This window comes from Ramularia collo-cygni (genome assembly GCF_900074925.1).
Source record: "Ramularia collo-cygni strain URUG2 genome assembly, contig: RCC_scaffold05, whole genome shotgun sequence".
Lineage (NCBI taxonomy): Eukaryota > Fungi > Ascomycota > Dothideomycetes > Mycosphaerellales > Mycosphaerellaceae > Ramularia > Ramularia collo-cygni.
Window position 1 is genome coordinate 331,691 of NW_019716259.1, and position 25,964 is coordinate 357,654.

Here is a 25,964-nt window from a genome sequence, read left to right on the forward strand (position 1 = left end):
GCTCGCGAATCGATGGCACGACCTGCATCTGCAATAATATCATCGCCACGTTTCAATGGTTCCCGTCCCCTTGGGATTGGACAAACCCTACAAAGTCATCATTGAGGAACGGTTTGGGGGGTTCCCGTAGTAGGGGAAGCTCAGAAAGGATGTCCCACGCAAATTCATTCTCCCAATCTGGCCGTTTTGGCGTAGAACAACATTCCCATTCATGCGAGAGCAAAAAAGCTTCCAAAGCTTCACAGACGGCGGAGCAATTTCCGCGCCGATTAAAACACTCAGCTCGGGTACGGGATACCCGGCCTATTCACTTCCGTCCGGCTTCCATTCTCGTACTGCATCCATCCTAATAGAGAGGGAAGGGTTCGTAATATACGAAGAAATCATCATCGCGTTTGGCACTCGCTATAAGGTTGCGACACAGCCGGCGACGTCCACCCTTGGGATTTCAGCCGGAATACTCGAATAATATTAATAATGCGACCCCAAACTGCCTCGTTATCTTTCGGCATCTTGGTGGGAGTTGTTGGTGCAACGATTCAAGGCCCAACAGCTGATTTGGGATCTGTGAAATACATGGGCAGCAGCAATGCACTTTTAGGGTACATTCCCGTTTCTACGCCCCGATGAGTGAATTGTACTAATAGCTTCTCAGAATCAACTCCTTCTTAGGAGTGCGATATGCTGAGCCTCCAGTTGATGACCTGCGATGGAGAGCTCCCGTTCCCATCAATTCCAGCAATACAACAACAGCATATTCATATACTACTAATGCGACAAGCTATGGCCTACAATGCGTTCAAGGAACTCCTGCATACCATCCACAGACATTCAACAACAGCCTCGCGAGCGAAGACTGCCTGTTCTTGGACATTGTCGCTCCTTCAAAACCGGCTTCAGAATCTCTTCCTGTTGTAATCAATATGCACGGCGGCGCGTACACTCTAGGAAACTCCACCAGCGAAGATGGWTCGCAGCTGGTCAGCTATTCCAACGGTGCCATCATTTACGTCGCCATCCAGTATCGATTAGGCGCGTATGGCTTTCTGGCGGGCTCAGAAGTCCAAGCAGACGGAGTTTTGAACGCTGGCCTGCTGGATCAGAGAGCGGCGATCGAATGGGTGAGAGATAACATTCACGCGTTCGGCGGGGATCCAAAACAAATATCGATCGTTGGAGGAAGTGCTGGAGGTGGGAGTGTAATCTATCAACTCCTACGAGGAGGCGGAGAGAGCAACCCTCCATTCCGTTCCGCGATGCCTCGTAAGTCATTTCATGGGACTTCTCACGTGTAGAGATGTCATGCTGATTGAAAGCAGAGTTCGCTGGGTTCGCGCCGCATCGAAGCCCTGCCTCGCAGGATGCCATTTATGGAAAGCTACTTGGAGCAGCCAAATGCACATCGCTGGCTTGTCTTCGAGCTTTACCTTATGAAGAGCTTGCCAACGCGACGCAGCAATCCTACTCTGATGCCTACGATGCAGGGTTGTATGGTTATGGTGATTTTGCCTACACGCCTGTAGTTGATGGTTCCTTTCTCGTCGACTTTCCCTCTCGATCACTCGCAGCAGGGAACTTCACCAAAGTTCCCATCTTCAACACCGTCGATCAGTTTGAAGGTAAGATCACATGTTGCAGCCACATGTCACTGCATATGCTAAAATTCACTGTTACTCAGGCTTCGGGTTCACGAACGGTTCCGTTACAACCGAAGATGAAGTGAATCGAGACATCTCCCACCTCTGGCCAGACGCGACTCCGCAGTTCGTCTCAGATCTCCTCGCTCTTTACCCCCCATCAGCCTATGGACCAGCCTTCAAAGCAGCCAACAATCTCTACCAATCATCTCAATACCCCCTGGTCGAAGCCCTCTTCCTCGCCCAAGACTTCAACCTCAGCTCTAACAACCCCCCTCTCTTCCAAAACGCAGCAATATGGGGCGACGCCGTGATTCACTGCGTCTCGCGCAATCTTGCCGCTGCAGCTTTCAACTCCATACCCACCAAAGTCCCCATCTGGAAACTGCGCTTCAACGCTGGATATTACGCGCATGCTGCCGTGAACCGGTATTTCTTGGGCGTTGAGGGGCCGAAAGAGTTTGTCTTCAACGGAACTTTGGCGGATATTACCAAGGACTGGTACCTATCGTTTGTGATCAATCAGGACCCTAACATGGAGTTGCCAACGAGGAATGGGTCGTCGAGGCCTTGGTGGCCGCAATACGGGGCGATGAATGATGTCTTGTTGGTGAACGAGACGCGCTTTGCAACGATAGCAGATCCGGATGCTGCGGACACGTGCGACTTCTTCGCTGCTAATGCTGATGTTATCAGGAGTTAGCATCGAACATGAGTGTTTTTGTGTAGTAGCATCGAGGACGATTCATCCACCTATTATAATGTGTGTTGGCGACGAATGAATGAGAGCATTGCATGCAGCGAGATAGATAAAACGAAGTGAATGAAACGCGAACAACCTACCTAGCAGGTGACCTGTCTTCCTTGCTTTCTGTTCCCCCCTCCCCCCCCTCCCCAGCAAACAACGTCCGAGTACATCAACGAAACTTCACCTTCTCTCTCCACAACAACAACACCACACCACGCTCGACATCACAATGGCGCCTCTCTCACCAACCACGACGAACCCATTCCCCAACGACAACCCCAACGACTCCGACTCCCACCAATTCACGGCCGAGCAACGCTTCCACGGCGCCTACTCGTACGCCCTGGTGCACATGCGCTCGAACATGCGCCTCGAGAATCCCGCCTTCATGATCCCGACCTACAGCATGCTCGTCGCCTGGAAGCCCACCATCACCAAGATGGAGTGGGCGGCTTTGGCGCACGACATCAAGGCGGGTTCCGAGGACTTTGCGCCGTACGTACCTATCCTCTCTCCCATTCAATGTGCAACGACACAGGTATTGAGTAGTAGACTGACCTGCGAACAGACACGACTGCATCAGAGACGGCGTCGGCGTTCTCATCGACGACGCGGCGAGAATCTCGCGTGGAGAGCAGCCTTGGTTCCTCCCTGGCGCAATGCTTCGTTGATTTCTTGTCATTGAAGGACATGCAATGGTAAGCTGACCTCACTTCCACTCCACCTCAATCTTCCCCCCAACGACCTTTGAATTGAACCACTCCATCACCTCGATCTTCCCCTCCATCACTTCAGCCCCTTCAAGCACATTCCCCCTCCCCAAAGCTCTCACGGCAAACGCTAACTCCATCATAGCTAGATTTCGCGCGATGCATTGCCTAGGTCCCAGACCAAAGGGGATGAAATCTCGAAGCATAGCTGGCGTGGCATTGCTCCATCTCTCGGGTTTGAAAGCACAAGGATCAGGGAAAATTTCGGGGTTGAAGTGCAGGGTGAAGGGCTGCATTCCCACCAATGTTCCTCCGGGGAGGAAATATGACTGTCCATCACGGGCTTGGTATGTGAATCCTGAAGGCGGAACCTGGCGGGGGAAACGAGTTGCGTTCGCAAGAGAGGTACGCAGGCCTTCGCGGATTACACCGTCAAGGTAGCTGAGGCTTTGTGGATTGTAACTTGGGTCCCGCTGTTCGGCCTCGAGAATTTCTGCTTGGAGTTTCTTGTAGCACTCGGGGTACTTTACCAAATTCCAAACAATCATTGCAAGATTCATGGCCGATGTATCCGTTCCAGCGAAAATGACATCCTTCATTTGCACGTCTGTTTCGTGTTCAGAGATGCCCGCTTTCAGCAACCGACTCTGATATGTTCCCTCGGTACCCTGCCCTTCCACCGCCTCTTTCACCAAAGGAGCCGTGAATCCTTCCACACTCTCCGTACTCCCATCGATTCCTGAATCCTTGCCCTGCAACCACGCATGAACGGTAGAAACAATCCGAAACAACCAAGGCGGCAAAAAGAAAAACCTCCCCAAATTCACAATCGAATCCACATACCCCGTCGCACTCATCCCTTCCTCTTCCCGTTCTTCCTTCAAACCACCATAATCACACCCAAAAAGATACCCACAAACAGCATCAATAGCAAACCCTCTCGCCAAATCCAAAACATCAACCCTCTTTTTCCCCTCATCCTTAAAATCCTGCAACCTCCCCACAAACCTCCCCGCACACCTCTCCAAAACCCCTTTCCCCTCCCTAACAAGCTTCCCAGTACTAAACAGCGGCATCACAGCTTTACTCCTCCTCGCTCTATCCCTCGGACTAAGGGTAGAAAAAATCGTCTCAACGCCCTCGAAATCGAAATTCTTATAACAAGGCGCTTTAAGAAACCCTCCTCCCTTTTCGCTATATATTGGTCCTAGAGCTTCTCCTTCTGAAATCACAATTTCATAAGGGGAAATTCGAATTATGGGGCCGTATTTTTCGTGTAGAGTTGTGATTTGTGTGGATTCGTCTCCGAGGATGGAGTGGTAGTATGTCCAAAAGGGGGTGAGACGACAGATTAGAGGGCCTGGGATGGGGTCGTAGACGGCGTTGTAGATTTTGGGGATTATGAGGAGGAGGAGGAGGAGGAGGAGGAGGAGGAGAGTTGGGAGGAGGAGAGTTGGGTGGGCGAGAAGGTCTTCGAGAATGGCCATTTTGTACGAGAGGAATGGGATTTCGTTGTGTCTGTAACTTTGGGTGTGGATGTGTTGGAAGAGAATGTATATATGGGATTAATAGATGGAGAGAAATGACTCAACGATTGAGTGAGTAAGATAGGCGAGCGAGGTGTGTGACGCTATCGACTCGACTTCGCTGTTGCTTTTCCGTGGGCATTTATAGCTTCCTCCCACTCGAGATCCAATGCATATGGAACTCTGATGCGTTTTTGCAGGATGAAAATGGGTCATTGGAGTGATTATTCAACATTTCGTGACCTCATCATCACCTCACCGCAAGCTAAAACCCACCCACGAAAGAGTGGCAGGCTCTGTCGATCAAACTTGACAGAATCTCGAAGAATGTGGGCAGCCGTTAGCTTCCGTTGAACGTCAGCCAATCGACCGACCATGCAGAGGACACAACGACATTTAATATTGAATGAATGCATGGGGTCTACGACCATGGCATTTATACCATCGAATAACCAAAGCACAGAACGTAGAATGATTGATCGAACGAATGTGTTTTTCCCAGCAGGTCTACATATTCCCATGCCGTGCCATTCCATCCCATTCATGCCATACAGCTGCACTTTGCTTTCCTGCACTCAGCAGTATCTGTCGCACACACACGCTGCCTAACAATCGTCACATTCCATCGTCACAACACAGCCCTCCAGTCAAGCTTACGACCTCGCCATGTTGGCCTGTAGGTTCCTTGGACTACCCTGCAACGCGCCTGGGCTCTGCATCCCACCGTTGATCCCACTACCCGAACTTCCAACCCTCTGCATCTGTGGAGTGTTACTCCGACTGGTCGGGCGTGCCTGCGGCTGACCGTTCATGCCTGGGACCATTGGGCTCATATTCGGATATTGCTGCATCGACGGACTCGCGGGAGTTGTCATGTTGGGACTGGCGTGCGACAACGCCGGACTGACGTGGGCGGGATTGGGGCTCTGCATCTGCATCATTCGCATCGCACTGTATTGCTGCTGCTGCTGCATGCTCTGCTTGTAAGCTTGCTGCTGTTGCGTTTGTGGGCTGGGGTTGGGGATATGAGCCGTCTGATTGTTGCCTTCCCCGACCGCACCACCATTCACATTCGCGTACATTCCGCTGGGCTGCATCTGACGGTTGCCTTGATATGCCGTCTGGGCTTGAGGGAACTGCTGCATGCCGACATTGCCCTGTCCAGGGATGCCAGCAGCGGCATTCATGGCGCTCTGCCTGGCTTGATTGTTGTACTGCTTGACCAGCGTTTGATTCGCTAGCTGATCGAGTTGATCCTGCGCCATGTTCGGGTTTTGAGCACGCAGTTGAGTCTTGATTGTGTTGATGATCGGTGTAGTTCCAGACGAAAGCTGTTGGGCGCCCGCAGAGCCATTCTGTGGCGTCGGTGGTGGTGGCATGCTCGGWGATGACTGCAGTTGCTGCTGCTGAGGATATGCCGCCGCGAGCGCCTGGTTTTGAGCAAGATGTTGCTGCGTCGCCATGCCTCCCGGGCTGGGCATGTTGCCATTTGCCATTTGATATTGCTGGGCAGAGTATTGGGGATTCCGTGACAATTGCATGCTTGGATGCTGGGTAGGACCCGCACGAGCCTGCATTTGTGCTTGTGGGATCCCTTGTCCGTTAACTTGGGGTGCCAGCTGTCCATTCCTGACGGCAGTACGAGCTTGTTGTGTACCTGCGACCATGCCGTTCGCATTCGCTGGTTGCTGCCCTGAGGGCTGCAGTGCACCAGGCTGCATTGGCCCACCAGGAYGCTGCTGCTGCGCTGCGCCGTTCGGCATGCCCTGTTGTTGTGCTTGCTGATGGGCCTGTCGAGCGAGCTGTATGTTGCGCGCTTGAGCCTCCAACTGCTTTTGGCGTTGTTGTCGTTGCATTTCTTGCAGCTGCAGGTCTCGCTCGTGGCGTTTCTTACTAAATTCCTGCGGAGTCATCTTGACCTTGGCAGCCTGCGAGTTGTCCGACTGCGACTTTCGTTGTGCAGCGGCTCGTGCTGTTTCGGCCTGCTTCCAAGCTGCCTGCTCTCGCTTCTTTGCAAGTTTGCGGAATCCTTCCACCATCCAAAGGTATCTCGTCGACCGCCGCTTCTCCACACGCGTGGGAATTGTCCTCCGACGTGGCGGAATATGAGGTTGACCGCCGCTTGCTGTGGCCGCTTGCTGGATAGAAGCAACCTGTGCTTGATACCTCTTCTCCGCAGCTTGCTGACTGACCTCCAGTCTGCTGAACCATGTCTTAAAGTACACCGTCTTGCGCATGTCTGCCGGAAGAGACTCGAGCTCGACCCACCGCTCAAAGCACTCCCAGGGTGTTCTTCGCTCGGCCGAGCTCTTGTACCGAGTGGGCAGAGCCATTTCGTCAGCAATGAGTGACCAATTGAATGAGTACTCCTTTGCCAGCTTGCGCAACTTTTGGTCGTCCTCCCAAATCCATTGAGAGCCGTTGCGGCATTCATAGAATGAGACTGATGGCATCAAGAACTCCGACGGCGGCCTGAAAGCGTTGTTGGAGTGGAGACGATCCCGAATTGGCTTGTTGTCTGCGTGGAAGAGGGCGCAGTCTGATACTTCAGGAGGCGGGTCTTCCCGCGCGCGCTTCAAGTGAGGTTGCAACTCAAGCAACTCCGCCTCGTCCTCGTAGTCATATCGGCTTCGCTTGCGTTTTGGACCGGACGGTTTGGGCAAGACTTTTCCTTCGACGAATCTCGACACCGCAGTTGGCCGAGCGCGGCGTGGCTTCTTCGGCTCCCAATCAACCGTGGGRAGCGATTTGAGAGCCTTTGACAGCTCACCTGATTTGCGCAACTCCTCTACGACTCCTGCAAGCTCAGGTGCTACAACCAGAGTTGTCCTTAGAGGCGATCCCGCTCGTGGTGTAGGAGGAGTTCCATCGTCTTCTTCTGCCGAATCTCCGGTGTGCTCTAGCTCCGGCATGGAGCTCTCATTAGTGTGGCTAGCGTGCTTCGACTGACGAGGCTTGATCTTGACTTGCATCATTCTCCTCTCCTCTCCATCAGCGGCCACCCACTCGGCGCAACGAGCAGCAAGCCAAGCACATTGACTCTTCTTATACTTCCCCTCTGCTTTAAAGTCCTTACGCATCCACTTCATCTCTGACATCATGTGGTCGTGGTGAGAGATTGGTTCATCGGGCTCTTTGCACTTCTCCATCTGCCGGAGAGACCACTTGTTGGCGTTCTGGAGTTGATATATCCTTCGGAGCATTCGAAAGTCCAAACGCTCGTGAACTGCTGTAAAGTGATCTTCGGTGGACAGAGTTTTGGCGCCGACCTTGACAAGGTCAGGTAATGCCTTGGTCCTCGTGTTGGGAGAGTCGTGAGCTTGAATACGGAAAAGGGGCTCGAGATAATCGCGTTCCGGGTCTTCTGCTGCACCCTTGAGCGCCGCGAGCTGATCCATTGCAGATTCGAGTGTTGAGGATGTACGGTGGTGAGTATAGACCCGGGATGATCGCGTTGCTTGTACAGGTAGCAGAGGTTCGATGGATGGATGACCTGAGAAATCTGAAGGATGTCGACGCGTCAAAGGCGATATTGCCGAAGAGTGTTTTCTGACAATAGGAGAAAAATCCGAGTGACTGTGCCCCAGGATTTCCGACACAGACTTTTGTCGGAGTACGCCAGATGAGACTCTTGTCGTCATTCCCTCTCGTCGCGACGTGGCAGGCATTGAATGCTTGTCCATGTGCGCTGGGGATGAACGTCGGCTTGAAGTATCSACTTGCAGTGGTGCTTTGCGAGTCGCAACCGCGATGGTATCGGCGTCGTCCTGCATGGTCGTGTCTGCTTGCTGTTCTTCTTCGTAGGAGTTTTGGTCCTGCTCGTCTCCATCATCTCGGCCGTTCCTGTCCTTTCCAGCCTGGGACTTGTTCTCCTCGTGCGATGTCTCCTCCTGCCCGGCAGCATCAGCCTCAATCTCTTCGACAACTTCCCCCGCTTGAGTGAGGTCATTGCGATCCTTGGAATCTGGTTCCGGGCCCTTGCCATCCTCTCTCGCAGCCCGCTCCTCAGCCTCTCTCGCATCCGCCTCACGTTCCTCCCATCTCAACTGATCATCCGGCGTTTCGGCAACAGAGAGATCACCCAGAGCTTCCTTTCGAGCAATTTCCTTTTGAGCGGCAAGAATTCGGTCATGCTCCTCCTTCTCCCGCTGCTGTTCCGGCGACGGCTGCAGATCCTTGGGTGGRGGTACTTCGGCTTGCGCGCTCTCGGAGTCTGGCGATGTGTCTGGCGAGTCCAAGGGCGGGCCAGGTGTGGCAGCACTATATGCACCGACTGTGGAAGATGGACTAGATGCGACCTCGTTGGAGGTGTGCAGGCGTTGCGACTTGGCAGGTTCCGCGTCAGACCTTCGCTGTTCCTCGCCGGCCTCTCGCTCTCTTGATCGCTCCTCCTGCACGGTTTGGGGAGGAAGATGGACAGCCTTGGTGGGCCTTGGAGGCTGCTTCATGTCCACAATCTCCTGCGCGGGTTCCGGAWTGTGTGCTTTGTCCTCGGGCAACGGTTGTACGATAGTCTCCGGCGACACAGCGACGTTGCCTGAAAGTGATGCAGGTTCCCTGAGATTTGACGACTTTGGTTGGTGGACGGCATCACTATTGACCTCAGTTGGGGTCAATTTCCGGTTTGCGACAACGGCTACTGGGTCGAGAGAGGTGGATTGATCGATGGTCGAGGAAGAGAGACCAGCCACGGCCGTCGCATTAGGTTTTGTGGATTTTTCTGGTCGATCAGTAGCTTCGGTAGGTGCTGAGGAGTGTTGTGATGCATATTTTTGCGCGTCATGATGTTGTGGTGTGGAATGCGCAGGCGGCGAGAGTCGCAATGTCAAGGTGGTGGATGGGTCAAAGCGGCCGCTGGAGTGTGTTTAGTGATGTAGTTGATGAATGGAAAAGATGGATTAATTACCAGGAGATATCATTTTCTTGGAGAAATGTGGCCTCGTCGTCGGAGAGGTTGTCTGGGTCGTAGTTGGAGTGGAAAAGGGCAGATATGGGTTGGTTGTTTTGCACGACGCGGTGCACTTTATACAGGGCGTGGAGCGCCGTGGATTGCGCCCGGGTGAGAGTTCTACGAGCGTGTTTCCATCAGATTTGGTCGCTTTTTCATCAAACCAACGATGGATTCCATGTCGCATCGTCGCGATGATGCGCACGAATGTGGTTTGGGGGATTTTGAAGGATAAAGACTCACGTTAAATCTCCATGTCGTTTGCTCTTGGACGCGTTGCGGAGATCACTACACAGTGACATGTAGAGCGCGACAATTCGTGCGCTGCATCCGTCATTCAGAGGAGACGAAGATGCAGTGGGTTGGAGAATTTCGGAATGGTCGTGGTGGTGGTGGGGTGGATTAATCTCTCGTCGTAGTCGTGGTCGTGCTGCGTCGTCCCGGCTTGCGCTGCTGGCTGTCGCGGTCGGTGGAGGGAATGGAAGAAGGCCGACATCTGCCCTCGTACCCGCAATTTGGCGATGCTAGCTCGAAACTTTGAGAGCCTCTCTCCCCAAGATTTACTTTTCAGAGACAAAAATAAAATCAATCCCCCATCACTCTTCAATTCAATCTACAAAGCGCTGGCTGGAAAGATGGCCACTGCAATTGGCAAACGCAAGCGCGTGGATGCTCCGACCAAGGCCAATCCTGTCAAAAAGGTGGCCGTGAAGAGTGCGCAAAAGTCTGCTCCGAGGCTACAAGGCAAAAGCAATCGTCCACCTCAGCAAGCAGAGACACCCGCAGTCCGGTCCAAGTCAGACATTCCCATCTACATCCAAGTCGTCACGGGATCCTACGAGCGCGTACTACATGGTCTCTCCGCGAGAATACCGCAGTCGAAACTGGACGTCAAGCAAGATGATACCGTGCAAAATCCAGCCGATGAGGTATCCTTTACCAACAGCTTCCTCTTCGCCGCCCATTCCTCTGCAATTCGATGTCTGGCTCTCTCACCTCCGACCGAAGCAGATAAATGTCTCCTGGCGACGGGAAGCTCAGACGAACGTATCAATGTTTACAGCCTATCAACCGCACCTCCCTCTGTCAAAGCCGGACCCCATCTACCCTCCCTCCTTGGAACCGCTACGGTAGAGAACTTCCGCAACAAGTCTCTCGGTAGCCTCACCCATCATGACCGTGCCATCAACACCCTCCAATTCCCAACCAAGTCGAAGCTGTTTAGCGCGGCCGAGGATGCCACCATCTCCATCTCTCGCACTCGAGACTGGACGGTTCTTTCATCCATCAAAGCTCCGATTCCCAAACCTCAGGGCAGACCCTCGGGAGATACGGCAGGTCCTGGTGAAGTGCCAGCTGGTGTCAACGATTTCGCAGTTCACCCTTCACAGAAACTCATGCTGAGTGTTGGTCGTGGTGAGCGCTGCATGCGATTGTGGAATCTGATGACAGGGAAGAAAGCTGGTGTATTGAACTTTGATCGCGATTTACTCATTCAGGCCGGAGAGAGCAAGTTTAGCAGCGGCGAGGGTAGAAGAGTGTTGTGGGATGAGACTGGTGAACACTACGTGATTGGCTTCGAACGCGGCGCTGCGCTGTTTGGGATTGACTCGAAACCAAAGGCGGTTATCCGGCCTTCTTCCAAGGTCCATCAGATGCGATTCCTACCCCTTCCAGACTTGGAGCAAAGTATCTTGGCCATTTCCACGGAGGATGGACGAATTCTCTTCTACGATGTTAGCACTGTCAAGGAGGAGATCGACGCCGCCAAGCTTCCTCTGTGTCCCTGCGTTGCGCAGTTGGGAGGAGCAGCAATGGGTATCAGTGGGCGTGTGAAGGATTTTGAAATTGTCGCCTTGAAAGGAAAGGCAAACATCTTGATCGTTACTGGAAGCAGTGATGGTGCCGTAAGACTGTGGACCGTCTCAGGGGAGCAACTTGCAGGCGAAGTCTCAGAAGACGGGCCAAAGCAGGTTGGTAAGTTGGTCGCGACTCAGGAAACTGGTAATCGCATCACTTGCTTGGGTGCCTTCGTCATGGACGGCAAAGCAAGTGATGAAGATGAAGTTGAGGAGAATGGCGGCGCGGAGGAAGATGAGGAGTCTGATGATTCACAAGGCGATTCATAGAGTGTATACCATGGTAATGCCAATAGATTGTGTAAAACAGTGTCCAAGTTCATCATGTACTCAAGCCACTTTCACATGCATGCATTTCCCTGCCCCTTGCTTGCATCATTGAGATCGACCCCACATTGAATGATCGCCATGACCCATCTTCTCAGATCTCCAGCTTGCAGCTCCGCACCAACACACTTCACCTTGCATTGGAAGCTCGTCTGAACATCCACTCTCACATCAACACTACCACCACCTCACACCCAATCAACCATGGCAACACCAACAACAACAATCAAAGGACCCGGCGAAGCCCGCACATACGATGGTATCCTCCCCTCCCACCCAACCCCTCCAAAGTCCACAGCTCACAATCCCTTCCCTCTTCACAGGCTCCGCTCTCCGAATCGGCATAGTGCACGCGCGCTGGAACGACGAAATCATCTCGGCCCTCCTCTCCGGAATCCGCAAATCCCTCACCAAAGCAGGCGTTCTCCCCCAAAACATCGTCCTGCAATCCGTGCCGGGCTCCTACGAGCTTCCCTACGCCGTGCAGAAAATGTGGACGGCGTCCTCTACGCAAACCTCCCTATCAGCAGGAGGTCTCATCGCTAGTGCTACGGATTTGTTGGGTGGGAGTACTACCGACTTGACATCTTTGCCGAAAGAACAGGCGCAGAAGAAAGAAGAGACGGCTGTCGCGAGTAAAGAGCCTTTTGATGCGATTATTGCTGTGGGAGCTTTGATTAAGGGTAGTACGATGCATTTTGAGTATATCTCGGATGCGGTTAGTCATGGATTGATGAAGGTGCAATTGGAGACGGGATGTCCGGTGATTTTTGGACTCTTGACGTTGTTGACCGAGGAGCAGGGATTGGAGAGGGCGGGGATTGATAAGGCGGGTAAAGGACATAATCATGGAGAGGATTGGGGGAGTGCGGCTGTGGAGTTGGGTGTTAAGAGGAGAGGATGGACAGAGGGGAAGTTTATCGAGTGAAGTGGAAGGACGAAATGGAGATCTGGAGATATTGGAAGTATCGTAGCCGCAAAATGAAGCTGGTTGCGTGATACTAATCTTGTTGACTTGGTGGAAGCGATTCCACCAGCTCACAGACTCCACATTCGAATTGCAGGTCGTGGCCATTGCTAACGACCACCGAACAGATGATGACGCGACAACGCCACGCGACATCATGACAGTGCAGCTACTCGGACTTTGCCWTCAACTCCTGCTCAACGGCAGACTCCAGAGCAGAAATAGCATCATGAAGCGAACACTCACCTCCCCACGTGTACATCGCCAAGCCGAGGATAGGMAAGCGTCTCAGAGTCCGCCCACTGAAGCCGACACATTTCTCTGCCAGAGCCCAGACACGGCCGCCATAGGAGAGATCGGATTTTGCGTTTCGGAGCATCTGTAGGCCGATGTAAGTTGGGATTGCTGGCTGCTCTACTTCGTCGCGAGGCGATGAGGGCTTTCCAGCAATTTCCGGAATGTCAACGGWCTGGCTAGTCTTTGCTGAGGAAGTCCTCTTCCTCTTACCGCTTGTCTTGGAGTTCATTCGCAGAGCTGTGGTAGATCCTCCTGATAGGGATTTTACGGTGGAAGATGAATCGATCCCTTCCAGCAAAGACCAGTCGGATGGTTGTTTTAGAGAGAATGGTGGCGGATTGCCTCCTTGACGCTGACTTTGACCCCAAGTACGGCGTTCGGGAGGAAAGGAAGGCGACGAAAGCGGGAGTGGATCAGAATCGAAGGGAGATGTGGTTGGCGGAGCTCTTGTAGCTGTGTCGACGATGCGAGAATGAACCAATTCGTTCAGGCATGAGCGGAAGATGTTGTAGATGGCTGCAGGGGATGGGCTTGGTATCAGCTGTTTGATGTCTACGCGATCGAGGAAGGCAGAGTCCTAGTTGATGTCAGTCTTGTTCAGAATGAGTGAACATGAATGCTAACCATTGCACTGATCAAATTGCTTGTGCAGAGTATGATTATGTTGGGCAAAGCACGAATTTTGTCCAGCGCTGTGAGGAGCTGATTTGTGGCCTAGAAGACTTGTCGTCAGTTACTGCTGCAATGACTGTGCTGCAATTATACCAACTCGTAACCCGTCGCTACATTCTCCACCATCGGTCGCCTTCTGCCGGGATCCAGCAATGGTTTCGACCTCATCGATTACAACACAGACGAGAGTAGTTGATGATTGTGCAAGTCCGTTGATATTCTCAAACAATTTTCCTATGAGCTTTCCACTCTCCCCAAAGTACTTTGAGAGCATTGCACTTGTGTTGACTTCCACGAGTACAGCTTGTGGGAAGCTTGCAGAGAGTCGAATGCTGAGCTTTTGGGCAAGAGCACGGCACAAAGTGCTTTTGCCTGAGCCAGGCGGTCCATGAAGTAGGACGAGTCGGTTCCAGTTGAATGTGCTGAGGTTTAAGTTGGGCTGTCTCATCACACCGAGCATCCGAGTGAGATAACGTAGAATTCGTGCGGGCAGTCCATCGTCGTAGACTAGACTGTCCCATTCCCCAGTAAGAGACACATTCGGCAAAGCCAGGACACGAGCTTGAGGCACATCGTCATCTGCACCGCCTGATTGACTGATACGGCGGCGTGGAACTCCACTTGCATGGACTGTGTGCAGTGAGTAGGTTTGAACGTCGAGTTGCGTCTCTTGAACACGATGGACGCCAGTCGCACTCTGAGGGCCTGTGAAGTCGACAATAAAGCACGCCTCTATGTGCGATGCATAGATTGAATCTTCCGGGGAGGGTTAGCATAGGTACCGCGCTCGGGCCGAGTGAAACGAACCATAGGCATCGATCCTGCTGTTCACGGTCAGTACCTTGTAACGGCCGATGAGAGCTTCGCGAATGTCCGTGGCAATCTGTTGAGAGACCTCGACGCTGACTTTGCTCTTCAGAAGCACCTCCACGTGTATGGTCGGCTTTAGGAGGGTAGTGTCCTCCATTTTCTATACTGGAGATGGAAAGAAAGGGAAAATGACGGTAGAGAGTTGGAGATGGAGGGTGGTGAGAGAAGAAAGTCAAGTGTAGTCGTTTTGCAGTTTGGCTCCTGCCTTCAGAGTGCGCCTACCAATCCACTGGGCAAGAGCATCCTCTCTCTCAGCAAAACCCACCACAWTCGATCCGACTTCATCTCCATCCATGCAGCATAAACTCTGTTGAAGTATTCTGTTCTGAGGGACATGTGATGCAGTGTTGTCCACCCATCATCATTAGCAATGACACACATTCTCGCCAGATTCATGATTCAGAAGCACAATCGTCGAGCTCAAGCGCAGCGTACGGTCTGGATAGACATGATAGAGGCTCTCGCCGGGTTGCAGTGGCGTGCGAGGCGGCCAATGGGAGTCTTTCCACCCTTATCCACCTGAGAAGGCCATGCAGAGACCACCCACTTCCTATACGATGATGTCTGCACGATGATGTCTGCACCAACGCTGGGAGAGATGCTCTATAACAGTGGAATGTAACGTTAACGGTTGTTGTTCAATGCGGATCCGTTGTTAATCCTCATCATCGGGATGACTAACCAGATCTAAATCTAGCGGCGGCGTCATCGCCGCAACAAGTTTAAGACATAGGCAAGACACCGACCTTTGCCCACATACCAACCTCCATGCATCATACATGTATGCACCATGGACAAGTTTTATTCCTTCAAGAAGGACGACGATGACGACGATCCTTTGAAGAGATTCATGGGCGTGAACAACMCGCGAGACACGACCATCCAGATTGTCATTTCCCTAGTCTTCGGACTGAGCGCCTTTCTCGCCTTTTGCGTCCTGCGGCCGCGATGGACAGGACTCTATGCAGCACGGAAGAGGCAGAAGCATGAGGCGACGGCACTGCCAGAGCTGCCAGACTCCATGTTTGGTTGGATATTGCCTCTATGGAGAATCACAGACCAGCAGTTGTTGGCGTCGGCGGGCCTCGATGCCTATGTCTTCCTGGCCTTCTTCAAGCTAGCGATCAAGTTCTTGTTCACTACGTTACTCTTCTCCCTGCTCGTGATCAAGCCGGTTCACGACGCATACCCAGAGGAGGACGATGGCAAACACAACGAGACGAAAAGCTTTAACATGGACCTGCGCCAATCTTCCAACCTGTTCAACTCCACGCCTGGCAATCATACATTGTGGGATCCTAGCAATTTCGAAACAGACTACCTGTGGATGTATCTCGTCTTCGCCTACACCTTCTCAGGCATCGCCATCTATCTGATTTATTCGGAAACAAGAAAGRTGATTGAGGTTCGGCAGGAGTACTTGGGCACGCAGACAACAGTCACGGACAGGACCCTCAGACTTTCAGGCGTTCCAAAAGAGCTGCAGGATGAAGAACGAGTCAAGGACTTTATCGAGAATCTGGATATCGGCAAGGTGGAGACGGTGGTGATTTGCCGGAATTGGAAAGAGTTGGACAACGCCATGCTCGTACGGGCGGACCATATGAGGCGCCTGGAGGAGGCATATACAATTCATCTCGGCTTCAGGAAGGTGGAGAGAAATCTCGAGACCTTGCCAGTTGCGCAGCCGTTGCCTACGGATTCGGCGGATGCACCCACCACAGAAGCGGACGAAAACGCAACATTGATCGGTGGTCATGGTAGCCATGTCAGACCGTATACAAAGGGTAGACCTCGCGCGACAATCAGATCTGGATGGCTCGGTTGGCGTAGACATCAGGTTGATGCCATCGATTACTACGAGGAAAAGTTGCGTCTGGCAGATGAAAATATCAAGGAACTGCGTGCGAAGAAGTATGCCCCCACGCCGCTGGCTTTCGTAACGATGGACAGTGTGGCTTCCTGTCAGATGGCTATTCAAGCGGTATTGGATCCGTCTCCTCTACAGTTGATCGCCAACCAAAGTCCCGAGCCTTCAGATGTGATCTGGCCCAACACTTACCTTTCACGGAGAAGTCGTATGGTCCGCGCCTGGTCCGTCACATCACTCATCGTCCTACTCACGATATTCTGGTCTGCCATCTTTCTCCCCATCGCTGCTCTTCTACAGACCAAGACACTCGGAAAGGTGTTCCCACAGCTTGCAGAGATCCTCAGCGAACACGAGAATCTCCGGTCCCTCATCAACACCCAACTGCCGACTCTATTTGTATCTCTCATGATGGTACTGGTTCCATACCTCTACTACTACCTATCGTGGTGCCAAGGAGAGATTTCGCGCGGAGAGATTGAACTGTCGACAATCTCGAAGAACTTCTTCTTCACGTTCTTCAACTTCTTCGTCATCTTCACGACCATCGGTACAGCCACCAAGTTTTACACCTTCTTCAAGGACTTTGGTGATGCTGTACGAGATCCTCAGAAGATCGCCTACACCCTGGCGATCTCACTACAGAACATGCTCAACTTCTACGTCAACTTCATCATCCTTCAGGGTGTGGGGTTGTTCCCGTTCCGGTTGTTGGAGATTGGTAGTGTCACACTCTACCCAGTGATGCTCATGGGTGCCAAGACTCCTCGCGATTACGCAGAGCTCGTCCAACCTCCAGTATTCAGCTATGGCTTCTACTTGCCAAACGCTCTACTGATCTTCATCATTTGCATGGTGTACAGTGTGCTGCGGTCGTCTTGGCAGGTACTACTGGCAGGCTGGCTCTACTTTTGCCTGGGCCACTTTGTCTACAAATACCAACTACTCTATGCAATGGACCATCGACAACAAGCATCCGGGCGGGCGTGGGGTATGATCTGCGACCGTATATTTGTGGGCTTGATTCTCTTCCAGCTCACCACCGCCGGCCAGCTCGGCTTGAAGAACGCCTTTGCTCGAAGTGCCATGATGGTGCCTCTCATCATTGGGACATTATGGATCCAGAATGCTTACGGCAAGACTTACAAGCCCTTGATGAAATTCATCGCTCTTTCGGCTGTGAAGCGAGGAGAGCAATATACAGACGCGGACCCTGCGGCTTCCCCGGTTGCCCCGAGCGTGACCAGCAGTACAGTCTCTTTGACGCATAACGTGTGGGCCGATGACAACAATGCAGCGCCGAGAGGTCAACGACAGAATTGGCGAGAAAACGGCGCACTTCGAGAAAGGAATCTACCTTTTATCAACCCCAGTTTAGTGGCTCCTCTGAGAGGATTGTGGATTGCAGATGATAGTGTCAGGAATGGTGGGACGGGTGTACCTCCTRGGTCGGAGAGTGAAGAGAACCTCGGTGCTTGATTGATGTTGCGTATGATACCCTGTTTTGCATTTTGCATTTACCAAGGCGTAGTAACAGCGTTTTTTTGTACAGAGAATGTTTAATACTTGATGATATTTGGGTTGATTGACAGCAAAACTCTTCGACATGGGACTCGTAAGTCTTTCATTCAATATCACATGGCTAATCTGAGACGTGCAGAATAATCAATGAATGTCCACGGCAATCTTGCTCGTCATGAACTGCCGAATATTAGGCAAGAAAGCGCAGCAAATACAACTAATCACCCCGAATGGAATGGTCGTATACCAGACCCATTTCAAAGACTCAGCATACGCCATCTGGCTCGCGTATTGCGTAGCTGCGACCATGGCTTGCGTAGCACCGGGTACCTTTGCCGCTGCGCCGGGTACTTGCGATGCGTATGCGAGGACGAGGTTTGTGGTCACTTGCATGTCTGCGCCGGCTGCTATTGCTGCTGCGCCCACGTATGCGGGGAGATTGGCGGTGAATTTTGTGAGGAAGACGTTGAAGTAGATGGATGTTCCTATGCTTCCGCCTAGGAATCGCACGGAGAGGGAGAGGGCGCCTACTGTTCCGACGAATTCTTCTGGGGCGGCATAGCTGAGAGGTTGTTGTTAACATTGTTAGGATGCGTAGATTTTGAGGGATGGGACTTACAAGGCGAGAGTCAGGGCAGGGACTACAAGGGCTCCATTACCGAAAGCTGCCAGCGTGGCCATGGTGATGGTGTATCCTGCATTATCGGGCGTCGAAAGCGCGAGAGCACCGGTGAAAGCCGTCATCATGGCGGCTACGAGGAAGAACATTTCGCGAACGTGGCCGCGAGTATAGCTCATCAAGAAGGAAATGAGGCATGCTCCTCCTAGRATGGCCCAGGGGTAACAGAGACCTCGCACTCCGATGGTGATGGCGTCGGTGTTGTACACGTACTGCAGTACGAGGGGGAAGAAGCCGAGGATGGAGTAGAACTCCATACCTGCTACAAATACAATCACGTAGGCGAGGGCGACGACTCGTTGGCCTCTGAAGATTTTGGCGGGAACCAGGGGGAACTTGTGAGTTCCCCAGATTTGGCTCATGGGGAGGGCGACAAAGGTCATTAATCCGCCGACGATCAGAGGACCGAGGGCTCGTCCGGACGTCCAGGGACTTTGGTAGCCGCCTGCCTGGAGCCCGACGAGGAAGAGGGTTATGCCGCCGATGGAGAGAAATGTTCCTAACCAATCGATTCGCTTGATGATATCCCTTGTGGAGAGATCATCTGCCATGTGACGGGGAGGAGGTTTGTAGCAGAAGAACAGGCCTACGAGGCCGATGAAATTCCACCCTCCGGTGATGAGGAAGAGATATCTCCATGTGCTGGCGCGGATTACTAGGATGGAGTAGAGGAGCTGTGGCATGAAGGGTACGATGCTGAAGGTTACTAGAGAGAGGGTGGCGCCTCTCCAGCGGGCGGGTGTGATTTCAGCAACACTATGAGGAGGTTCAGCTCACTTGTACATGGCAAGCCAACGAGATTGGAAGAGAATCTTACCCTGCCAGAGCAACCAACTCGCAGATTCCAGCACCAATACCAGCGATTGCTTGCGCGGCTACCGCTTGACCAAGACTATGCGACGTGGCCTGGATGGCGCTCGCAACGATGAGCAACACCGACCCGAACAAACAAAGCGATCGTCTCCCTAGAAGATCGGTAATGTAACCGACGAATGGGCAAATAGCAGCGACTCCCAGAGTATTTGCTGTAAGAAAAAGTCAGCCATCATGCATCCCTTCATCCTCCCTATCGGACAACAACATACCCGTAAGCATCCAATTCCCATATTTCGTCCCAATGCTCTCCGAAATATTCGTAAGAGACGATGATACGAAGTAGAGCACGATTTGCGAACCGACGTATACCATGCAAAGACTTGCTACAGCAATGCACCTCGTGGCCGTCCATGGTGCATCTTTGGCATCGATACCCAAACCGGGAGGCGCTGCTTCAACGCTCTCTTGTTTCTCGGTATCGGAATGGTATTCTGTGTGGTGGTTTTGGGAAAGTTGCTCCTTTTCATGCGCGAGGCTGGGCGCCATTGTGTGAGATTTTCCTTGTGTTCCAACGGACCTTTTCTTTCCTTGGGTGCGCGAGGGTGAAGAAGAACGACAACAAGAAGATGGCAATCGGAGGATATGATATGTATGCTTTACCGTCGAAGGATTCTCCACGGGAATAAGAAACGTGCGAGCGCTCTCATGCTCTTCCTGAGAATATTTCCAGCAGTAAGCTCCATTCCATTTTGGCAGTAACTTATGTGGTATTCCAGACTTCGAGAACGCCCCGCGGACAGCAGCGCAGTTTTCTCCGCGCTCTTGCATCCAATGGAAGAAGAAAAAGAGGAAGCGAGAGACGGCACGGCATACTCCAGATGTAGATCTTTTGCCCATGGGGAAGAGAAGCTGGGGAAGGTTTAGGCCACGAACTTACCTTACCACGAGCAACAACCACGTGAGCTTTATAGCCGTTGGCGGATACGGCATCGAGGGACACATTGTTGTTGTGGAGGAGGGGGAGTGGCCAGTAGAAGGAGAGAGAGGACTGGTGAGATGTTGGAAATTCCTTTGAGATTGTCGCTTGCTGATTGTACTGACTTTCTACACTCCCAGGAGTGCTGTCTCTCAGCTTAGCTCAGCTCAGCCCAGCAGCCTACTACTATGACCATCACATTCATCACCAAGAACGCGAACAAGAAGCACATCTTCTTACTTCTAGAAGCTTGAAGAGGAAACTCACGCGGTGCGCGCCGTTCTTTGAGCTTTGAAGATCGGCATATGCGGTAAACCCGGGATTCGAAAGACGGCATACTCGACGTCTCCTTCATTATTTCCTGGAGAGATGAAAGATGGGGCTCCGGTACATACGGCACATGGCAGCCACGTGGGACGTGTTGATGAGACGAAGGTTGTGAGTGAGGGGAAAGGAGACTTGATATGGATCTCATTATCCGACCTGGGCAATGCAGTCTGCAGGTCCCCGCGCACTCAGGGGCTCCTCAGCTATGATTCCCGAGAGTCGATAGGTCTCCTCGATGGTCCAGCTCGAATCGCTCAAGCCAATGCAACCTGCAACACCCTCGGTCGAGCACTCAGCCATGGTCATCCTTGGTCAAATTGGAGCAGACTACCAATCTGACCATCGATTAGTCTCCCGAGGACCTGCTGCTATAACTACTCTACCACCGTAAATCTCGCTCGATTGACCAGAACCATCCGCAACTCCGGCATGCCTCGACCGGAATAACGACTCCTCGGATAGTAAGGAAATGAAAAAACCTCCCACTTGCTGCCCCAACGCCACCACGGAACCTTCACCAAGTCCTCCCCGAGTCCAATCTCATAGACCTGGCCGATTTCGAGACCCTGTCCATGGAGATCATATTGACGCACTTCTGGCTCGTGCTCAATCCATTGGTCTCCCACAGTGGTCTGTCGAATGAACAAGAACGGAGGTTCGGGTGGTTTGAACGTGTGAGAGACTTCGTAGCTGGAGCCGGCATTGTCCTGTGGTGGGATCTCAATGGTTCGGTTGGGTGTTAGAGGTGGTGGGAAGTCGCCGGCGCAAATGTACATGGAGCATCTTGGCACGATTTCGCCGGTGGCGATGTTTGTGAAAGTGAGGCCCTGTTTGAAGAGTGCTAGACAGCTTGGGTCGAGTAGAGTGTCGTCGGGGAGGATGGTGATGGGGCTGCTTGCTTCGACTGTCGCGGAGAGGGTTATGGAGAATTTTGGACCAAGGCCGGATTTGGAGAGGGTTGCGCTCGAGGTAGATGCGGTGATGAGGATGCGCGGAGGTTGGGAACCGTGGTAGAGGCCACGGAGGTATGAAAGCATCGTGGCGGTGTTGGCTGAGTCTGTAATGTTGTTGTTGTTGTTGTTGTTGTTGTTGTTGTTGTTGTTGTATGAGCGATAAATGCTCATCAAGGTTTATGTTTTGTAATGACGGCGACGTGTCTGCAGTCAAGTGACACTTGGCAGATCACAAGGCAGACGGCGAACATTCACTTGTGCACAACACGTGGTACTCCTCAATTATGAGATCTCGGGCATAGAGCGAAGGACGATGTGCGCACACGGGATACTACTTGAGCTTGAAGTAGTGCTCGACTTCCTCCACAGAGCTAGCATCCATAACATCGGCTTAATGTAGAAGGATCGGAGGAGGTTGTATGCCAGCAGAACGTATTCACTTACATGCCAAGCCCGAGATCCACATCAGGGCTACTCCACCACGGATTACCACATCTTCAAGCCCTAGTATACCCACCACGAGGATTAGGACTTGCTACTCGAGTCCCCAACGAGAGATCTACTACCCCTGACCATAGTCTTCGCCACTATAAATCTCACCACCACGCCACGCTAGTATATAACAGACAGACGAGTAAAGATCTGAAAAGCAAGACTCGAGAACTACTTATCTAGTCAAATTGGAAGGCTGGTGTAGCGAGTATGTTAGGTGATGAACAAAGCAAAGTTGAAGACGAAGGCGTAGGATAGAGCAGGAAGGGCATTGGGATCCAAAGCGAGGAGTGCAAACTTGGACATGGTAAGAACCGGATGAAGGGTCGGAGAGCGGCAGGTATTCATGATCGCTCGATGTAGTCTTTTTTTTTTCTGGTGGTGGGTGGCCGAAGAAGGACAGATATCTTGCTTAGAGAAGACGATATAAGAGAAGACTGTAAGGTAGTCTTCGTGTACCTGCCACACCCACCTACAACACCTCCGTACATCGGAGGGGTACCTTTTAATGACGAACAACGGAAGCTAATCAACCTGGATCCCACTGCCTCGGGGGATTTTGCTATTAGCGACACACGCTGTTCGAGACTGCTAGGATTCCAGGCCTTCTACAACTCCGATACACGACGAAGGCGCTGTACCATGGTTGTGGAATTTGCCGTCACGTGCCACTGTACGGGAGATGGTGGGAATGCCATCCGTACCTACATACTCCTACCACGAGTGAATAATGATAAGAGAACGCCCGTTATCTTCATCCACACCCACTAGCCACGTTGATCATTCGGGAGCAGACAGACCTTTTTCCCGCTCGCATGACCATCCATTGCGGGCGGCAGATGGGGAGGCGTAGCGAAGCGTGGCGCCATGGCTGCCGGGTGGGAGGGACGAATGATGATGATGATGAATGGACCTTGTGGAGGCAACATCTGAGACACTGAGACATGGCGTGCCTGGATTCATCCTTCTGACATGTACAGTAGGTAGGTACTGCCATGATGACCGTCGGGAGTGATTGGCCGGCGGTGGTAGAATATGCATGCATGCCCGGTTTCATGCCATCCTTTGATCTTGAAGATATGGATTTTGGGATGGGCTTTGTTCAGCGGGATGTGATCTGCTACACCCTCGTATCTTTGTAGGTTTCAGAGCTACCCTGCCCTTTTTTGACTTTGGAACTACCGGGACGAACGAATGTCACGCGTGACGCGTGTAAAGGTGCATAGATGGGTGCATGCGGCACGCTCGTGGCGGCGAGTGTTGACGGCAAAAGTCGTGGACACGATGGACAGACACAAGAAATGGAAGAATGGTAGGCATGTACAACGGGATCGAGGAGACATCGACACACTTTGGGACATACCAATTATCATCACACTTCGACCATCTAGATTCTCCGTGGCGGGGCGATTGAAAGGAAGGATTGTCTGTGCATCATCCAAAAAAAAGGTGGAAGGATTGCCAGGCACAATCCGACCAGGCAAGAAGGAAGGAAGCGCCAGAAAAAGTCCCTCCAAGTCAAAAGTGCCTTAGCTCCCTCTCGACCACCACCATCCGCGATTCATCTGCCACCACCATCCTTCCCTCCTGACTGGCTGTCTTGCTTTTTGCATCCTTTACACTTTGCACCATCCTCGTGCTGATACCATATCAACCTCGCCCGCCATGGTCTCCTTTAGCTGCGAGGTACGTCTCTTCCACAACAAACAACATCCCACTTTCCATCTCCCACTAACCAACATCTATCTTCGCGGCGATCTAGGCCTGCGGCGACGTGCTCACCAAGAAAAAGCTGGATCCCCATCGCAATCAATGCTACGGTGCCACGTATACCTGCCTGGATTGCATGGTCCATTTCTACGGCACCGACTATCGCTCCCACACCTCGTGCATCAGTGAGGCGCAAAAGTATCAGGGTCATCTCTACAAGGAAAAGTCCGCGAAGGGGAATAACAAGACCAACACCACCACCAACAACAACAACAACAACAACAACAAGCGCAAATCAATGGAGGGAATGGTGCCTCGGGGCGCCTATGTCGAGGATGCGCCCGAAGGGGATGAGATGAACATGATTGCCGTCATTGATGTCCCTCCTCGCGCCCCAACTCCCCCTCCCGCTCCGGATGCGTTGGAGAACATCAACGTCTTTGACTTTCTCGTCAGCGATGCCACGCCCAAGGGCGCCGTGCAAGCTCCCGAAGAGCGGAGGAGGATCGAACACACGACCCCATCGGGAGATTCGCAATCGCAATACCAACACGTCCCCGGCGCATTCAATTCCCAGGGATGGTCGTATGGGAATGCGCCCATTGAACCCTCCTTCCAACGCTGGGACTCGTACAACAACCTCACCGCCGATTCGCAAGAGACGCAAGCCGGGAGTCTGATGCCCCCTCCCAACTCCTTCATCACCCCGGCCTCCAAGGAACAGCGAAAGAAGGATCGCAAGGCGGACAAGAGCACGGACAAGAAGCGGAAGAGGATTGTCGAGGAGCTAGATCTCTCCACCGCCAAACGCCCACAATCGAGGGATGAACACATGGAGGATGTGGGAGGACCATCGACCACCAGTAGGAGAGTGCTTCATTCCGGCCTGACCGGTGGATTGACCCGACTGGTGACGGATCCCGACTTTTATGAAGATCGCATCGATGCCGGTCCCACACCCATCAGTCCCATCAAGCGGAGAAAGGAAGGTCGTGGGGAGAAGGAGTCGACGAGAAAGGTGTCGGGCAGTTCCAAACTCACCTCCACCACAACCAAACACAGCCATCGCGATCGTGATGCTCGTTCGAGAAGTCCCGAGCGGGGGGGGGATCGGGAACGCAGACATCGCAGATCCCATCATCGTCAGCGTTCCGCTTCCGTGTCTTCGGTGGAGGAACGAAGGAGACCTCCGCCGCGGGGACAGGAACAGAGAGCGTTGGAGTATCCCATTGATCGTCCGTCTTCCGTCCAACCCACTGCGAACAATCAATTGATGGGACCGAACGACCGGGCCGATCACTTCTTGTCTTTCATCACCAAAGGACCGGAGAGTGAGCGCGGGTGTTCCATCAACAAGATCTTGAAGAGGTATCATCGCGAGAGAGATGTCCGAGGGAGTGAGGATAAGGAGGACGAGGATAAAGAGTTGTGGAAGGGATTGCGGTTGAGGAGGAATTCTCGCGGCGAGGTGGTTGTTTTTGTTTGATGTATTTATTGTTGATGATATGTTGATGATGTGCTTGAGAGGGGATTGAGATGGGCATGATACCATGGATATGGATATGGACGGATATGGATATGAGAGATTTCTTCCAGCGCTGATTAGAATTGATGAGGGTACCTCCTAATGTTTGAAGCGTCTGTCATTCAATGCCGACTTATCAACGTCCATTTACCAAGTGATGCCTGCTGTTGTTGGTCCTCATAACTGCATATCCTGATTGTGGATTCTATTCATGAAATCCAGATTACCTTACCTTTTTGTCGATCTCACATGCCGCATTCGATTGTTGCTTTGCGCGATGGATGGATTGGATGCTTTTCCGAGGCCGTGAGAGAGAGGAAACACGTCATCAAGCACAGACTACGTTAGTTACACCAAACCTTGGATCTGCCTGGTATCCAACGTTGACTTCTAGTTGACTTGTTCTTCTTTCTCATCAAAGATCTTCCTCACAAACATCGACTGCTCTTTCATTCGGGTCCAACAGTACGACGGAGATGGAATGAGTGGATTGAAGATGATGTGAAGATTTGAATTACCCGTCACAAACTAACT

General features: G+C 52.3%; 11 protein-coding genes; 6 read left to right on the forward strand and 5 right to left on the reverse strand.

The window, feature by feature from the left end:
- Positions 1-477: 477 nt before the first annotated feature.
- On the forward strand, positions 478-2,340 carry RCC_03852 (uncharacterized protein; the record flags this gene model as incomplete). XM_023769136.1 has 4 exons in its annotated part: positions 478-602; positions 656-1,263; positions 1,320-1,619; positions 1,679-2,340. 4 exons carry the CDS (start codon positions 478-480, stop codon positions 2,338-2,340), a joined length of 1,695 nt encoding a protein of 564 aa, XP_023624904.1.
- A 274-nt stretch (positions 2,341-2,614) lies between these two features.
- RCC_03853 (uncharacterized protein) lies at positions 2,615-3,070 on the forward strand (the record flags this gene model as incomplete). Its single annotated transcript, XM_023769137.1, has 1 exon — positions 2,615-3,070. One exon carries the CDS (start codon positions 2,615-2,617, stop codon positions 3,068-3,070), a length of 456 nt encoding a protein of 151 aa, XP_023624905.1.
- Positions 3,071-3,094: 24 nt separating this feature from the next.
- Positions 3,095-4,582, reverse strand: RCC_03854 (related to benzoate 4-monooxygenase cytochrome P450; the record flags this gene model as incomplete). Its single annotated transcript, XM_023769138.1, has 1 exon — positions 3,095-4,582. The coding sequence occupies one exon, from the start codon at positions 4,580-4,582 to the stop codon at positions 3,095-3,097; it is 1,488 nt and encodes a 495-aa protein (XP_023624906.1).
- Positions 4,583-5,274: 692 nt separating this feature from the next.
- Positions 5,275-9,871, reverse strand: RCC_03855 (uncharacterized protein; the record flags this gene model as incomplete). XM_023769139.1 has 3 exons in its annotated part: positions 5,275-9,475; positions 9,528-9,689; positions 9,813-9,871. 3 exons carry the CDS (start codon positions 9,869-9,871, stop codon positions 5,275-5,277), a joined length of 4,422 nt encoding a protein of 1,473 aa, XP_023624907.1.
- A 333-nt stretch (positions 9,872-10,204) lies between these two features.
- RCC_03856 (related to MAK11 protein (maintenance of killer toxin-encoding satellite M1 dsRNA)) lies at positions 10,205-11,698 on the forward strand (the record flags this gene model as incomplete). Its single annotated transcript, XM_023769140.1, has 1 exon — positions 10,205-11,698. The coding sequence occupies one exon, from the start codon at positions 10,205-10,207 to the stop codon at positions 11,696-11,698; it is 1,494 nt and encodes a 497-aa protein (XP_023624908.1).
- Positions 11,699-11,959: 261 nt separating this feature from the next.
- Positions 11,960-12,683, forward strand: RCC_03857 (probable RIB4-6,7-dimethyl-8-ribityllumazine synthase; the record flags this gene model as incomplete). XM_023769141.1 has 2 exons in its annotated part: positions 11,960-12,014; positions 12,079-12,683. The coding sequence occupies 2 exons, from the start codon at positions 11,960-11,962 to the stop codon at positions 12,681-12,683; spliced, it is 660 nt and encodes a 219-aa protein (XP_023624909.1).
- A 208-nt stretch (positions 12,684-12,891) lies between these two features.
- RCC_03858 (uncharacterized protein) lies at positions 12,892-14,658 on the reverse strand (the record flags this gene model as incomplete). XM_023769142.1 has 4 exons in its annotated part: positions 12,892-13,596; positions 13,644-13,733; positions 13,789-14,447; positions 14,499-14,658. The coding sequence occupies 4 exons, from the start codon at positions 14,656-14,658 to the stop codon at positions 12,892-12,894; spliced, it is 1,614 nt and encodes a 537-aa protein (XP_023624910.1).
- Positions 14,659-15,351: 693 nt separating this feature from the next.
- Positions 15,352-17,910, forward strand: RCC_03859 (related to DUF221 domain protein; the record flags this gene model as incomplete). Its single annotated transcript, XM_023769143.1, has 1 exon — positions 15,352-17,910. The coding sequence occupies one exon, from the start codon at positions 15,352-15,354 to the stop codon at positions 17,908-17,910; it is 2,559 nt and encodes an 852-aa protein (XP_023624911.1).
- Positions 17,911-18,096: 186 nt separating this feature from the next.
- Positions 18,097-19,993, reverse strand: RCC_03860 (related to MFS drug efflux pump; the record flags this gene model as incomplete). XM_023769144.1 has 4 exons in its annotated part: positions 18,097-18,514; positions 18,572-19,387; positions 19,449-19,656; positions 19,717-19,993. The coding sequence occupies 4 exons, from the start codon at positions 19,991-19,993 to the stop codon at positions 18,097-18,099; spliced, it is 1,719 nt and encodes a 572-aa protein (XP_023624912.1).
- Positions 19,994-21,124: 1,131 nt separating this feature from the next.
- Positions 21,125-21,787, reverse strand: RCC_03861 (uncharacterized protein; the record flags this gene model as incomplete). Its single annotated transcript, XM_023769145.1, has 1 exon — positions 21,125-21,787. One exon carries the CDS (start codon positions 21,785-21,787, stop codon positions 21,125-21,127), a length of 663 nt encoding a protein of 220 aa, XP_023624913.1.
- Positions 21,788-23,860: 2,073 nt separating this feature from the next.
- On the forward strand, positions 23,861-25,391 carry RCC_03862 (uncharacterized protein; the record flags this gene model as incomplete). XM_023769146.1 has 2 exons in its annotated part: positions 23,861-23,881; positions 23,958-25,391. 2 exons carry the CDS (start codon positions 23,861-23,863, stop codon positions 25,389-25,391), a joined length of 1,455 nt encoding a protein of 484 aa, XP_023624914.1.
- Positions 25,392-25,964: the final 573 nt, after the last annotated feature.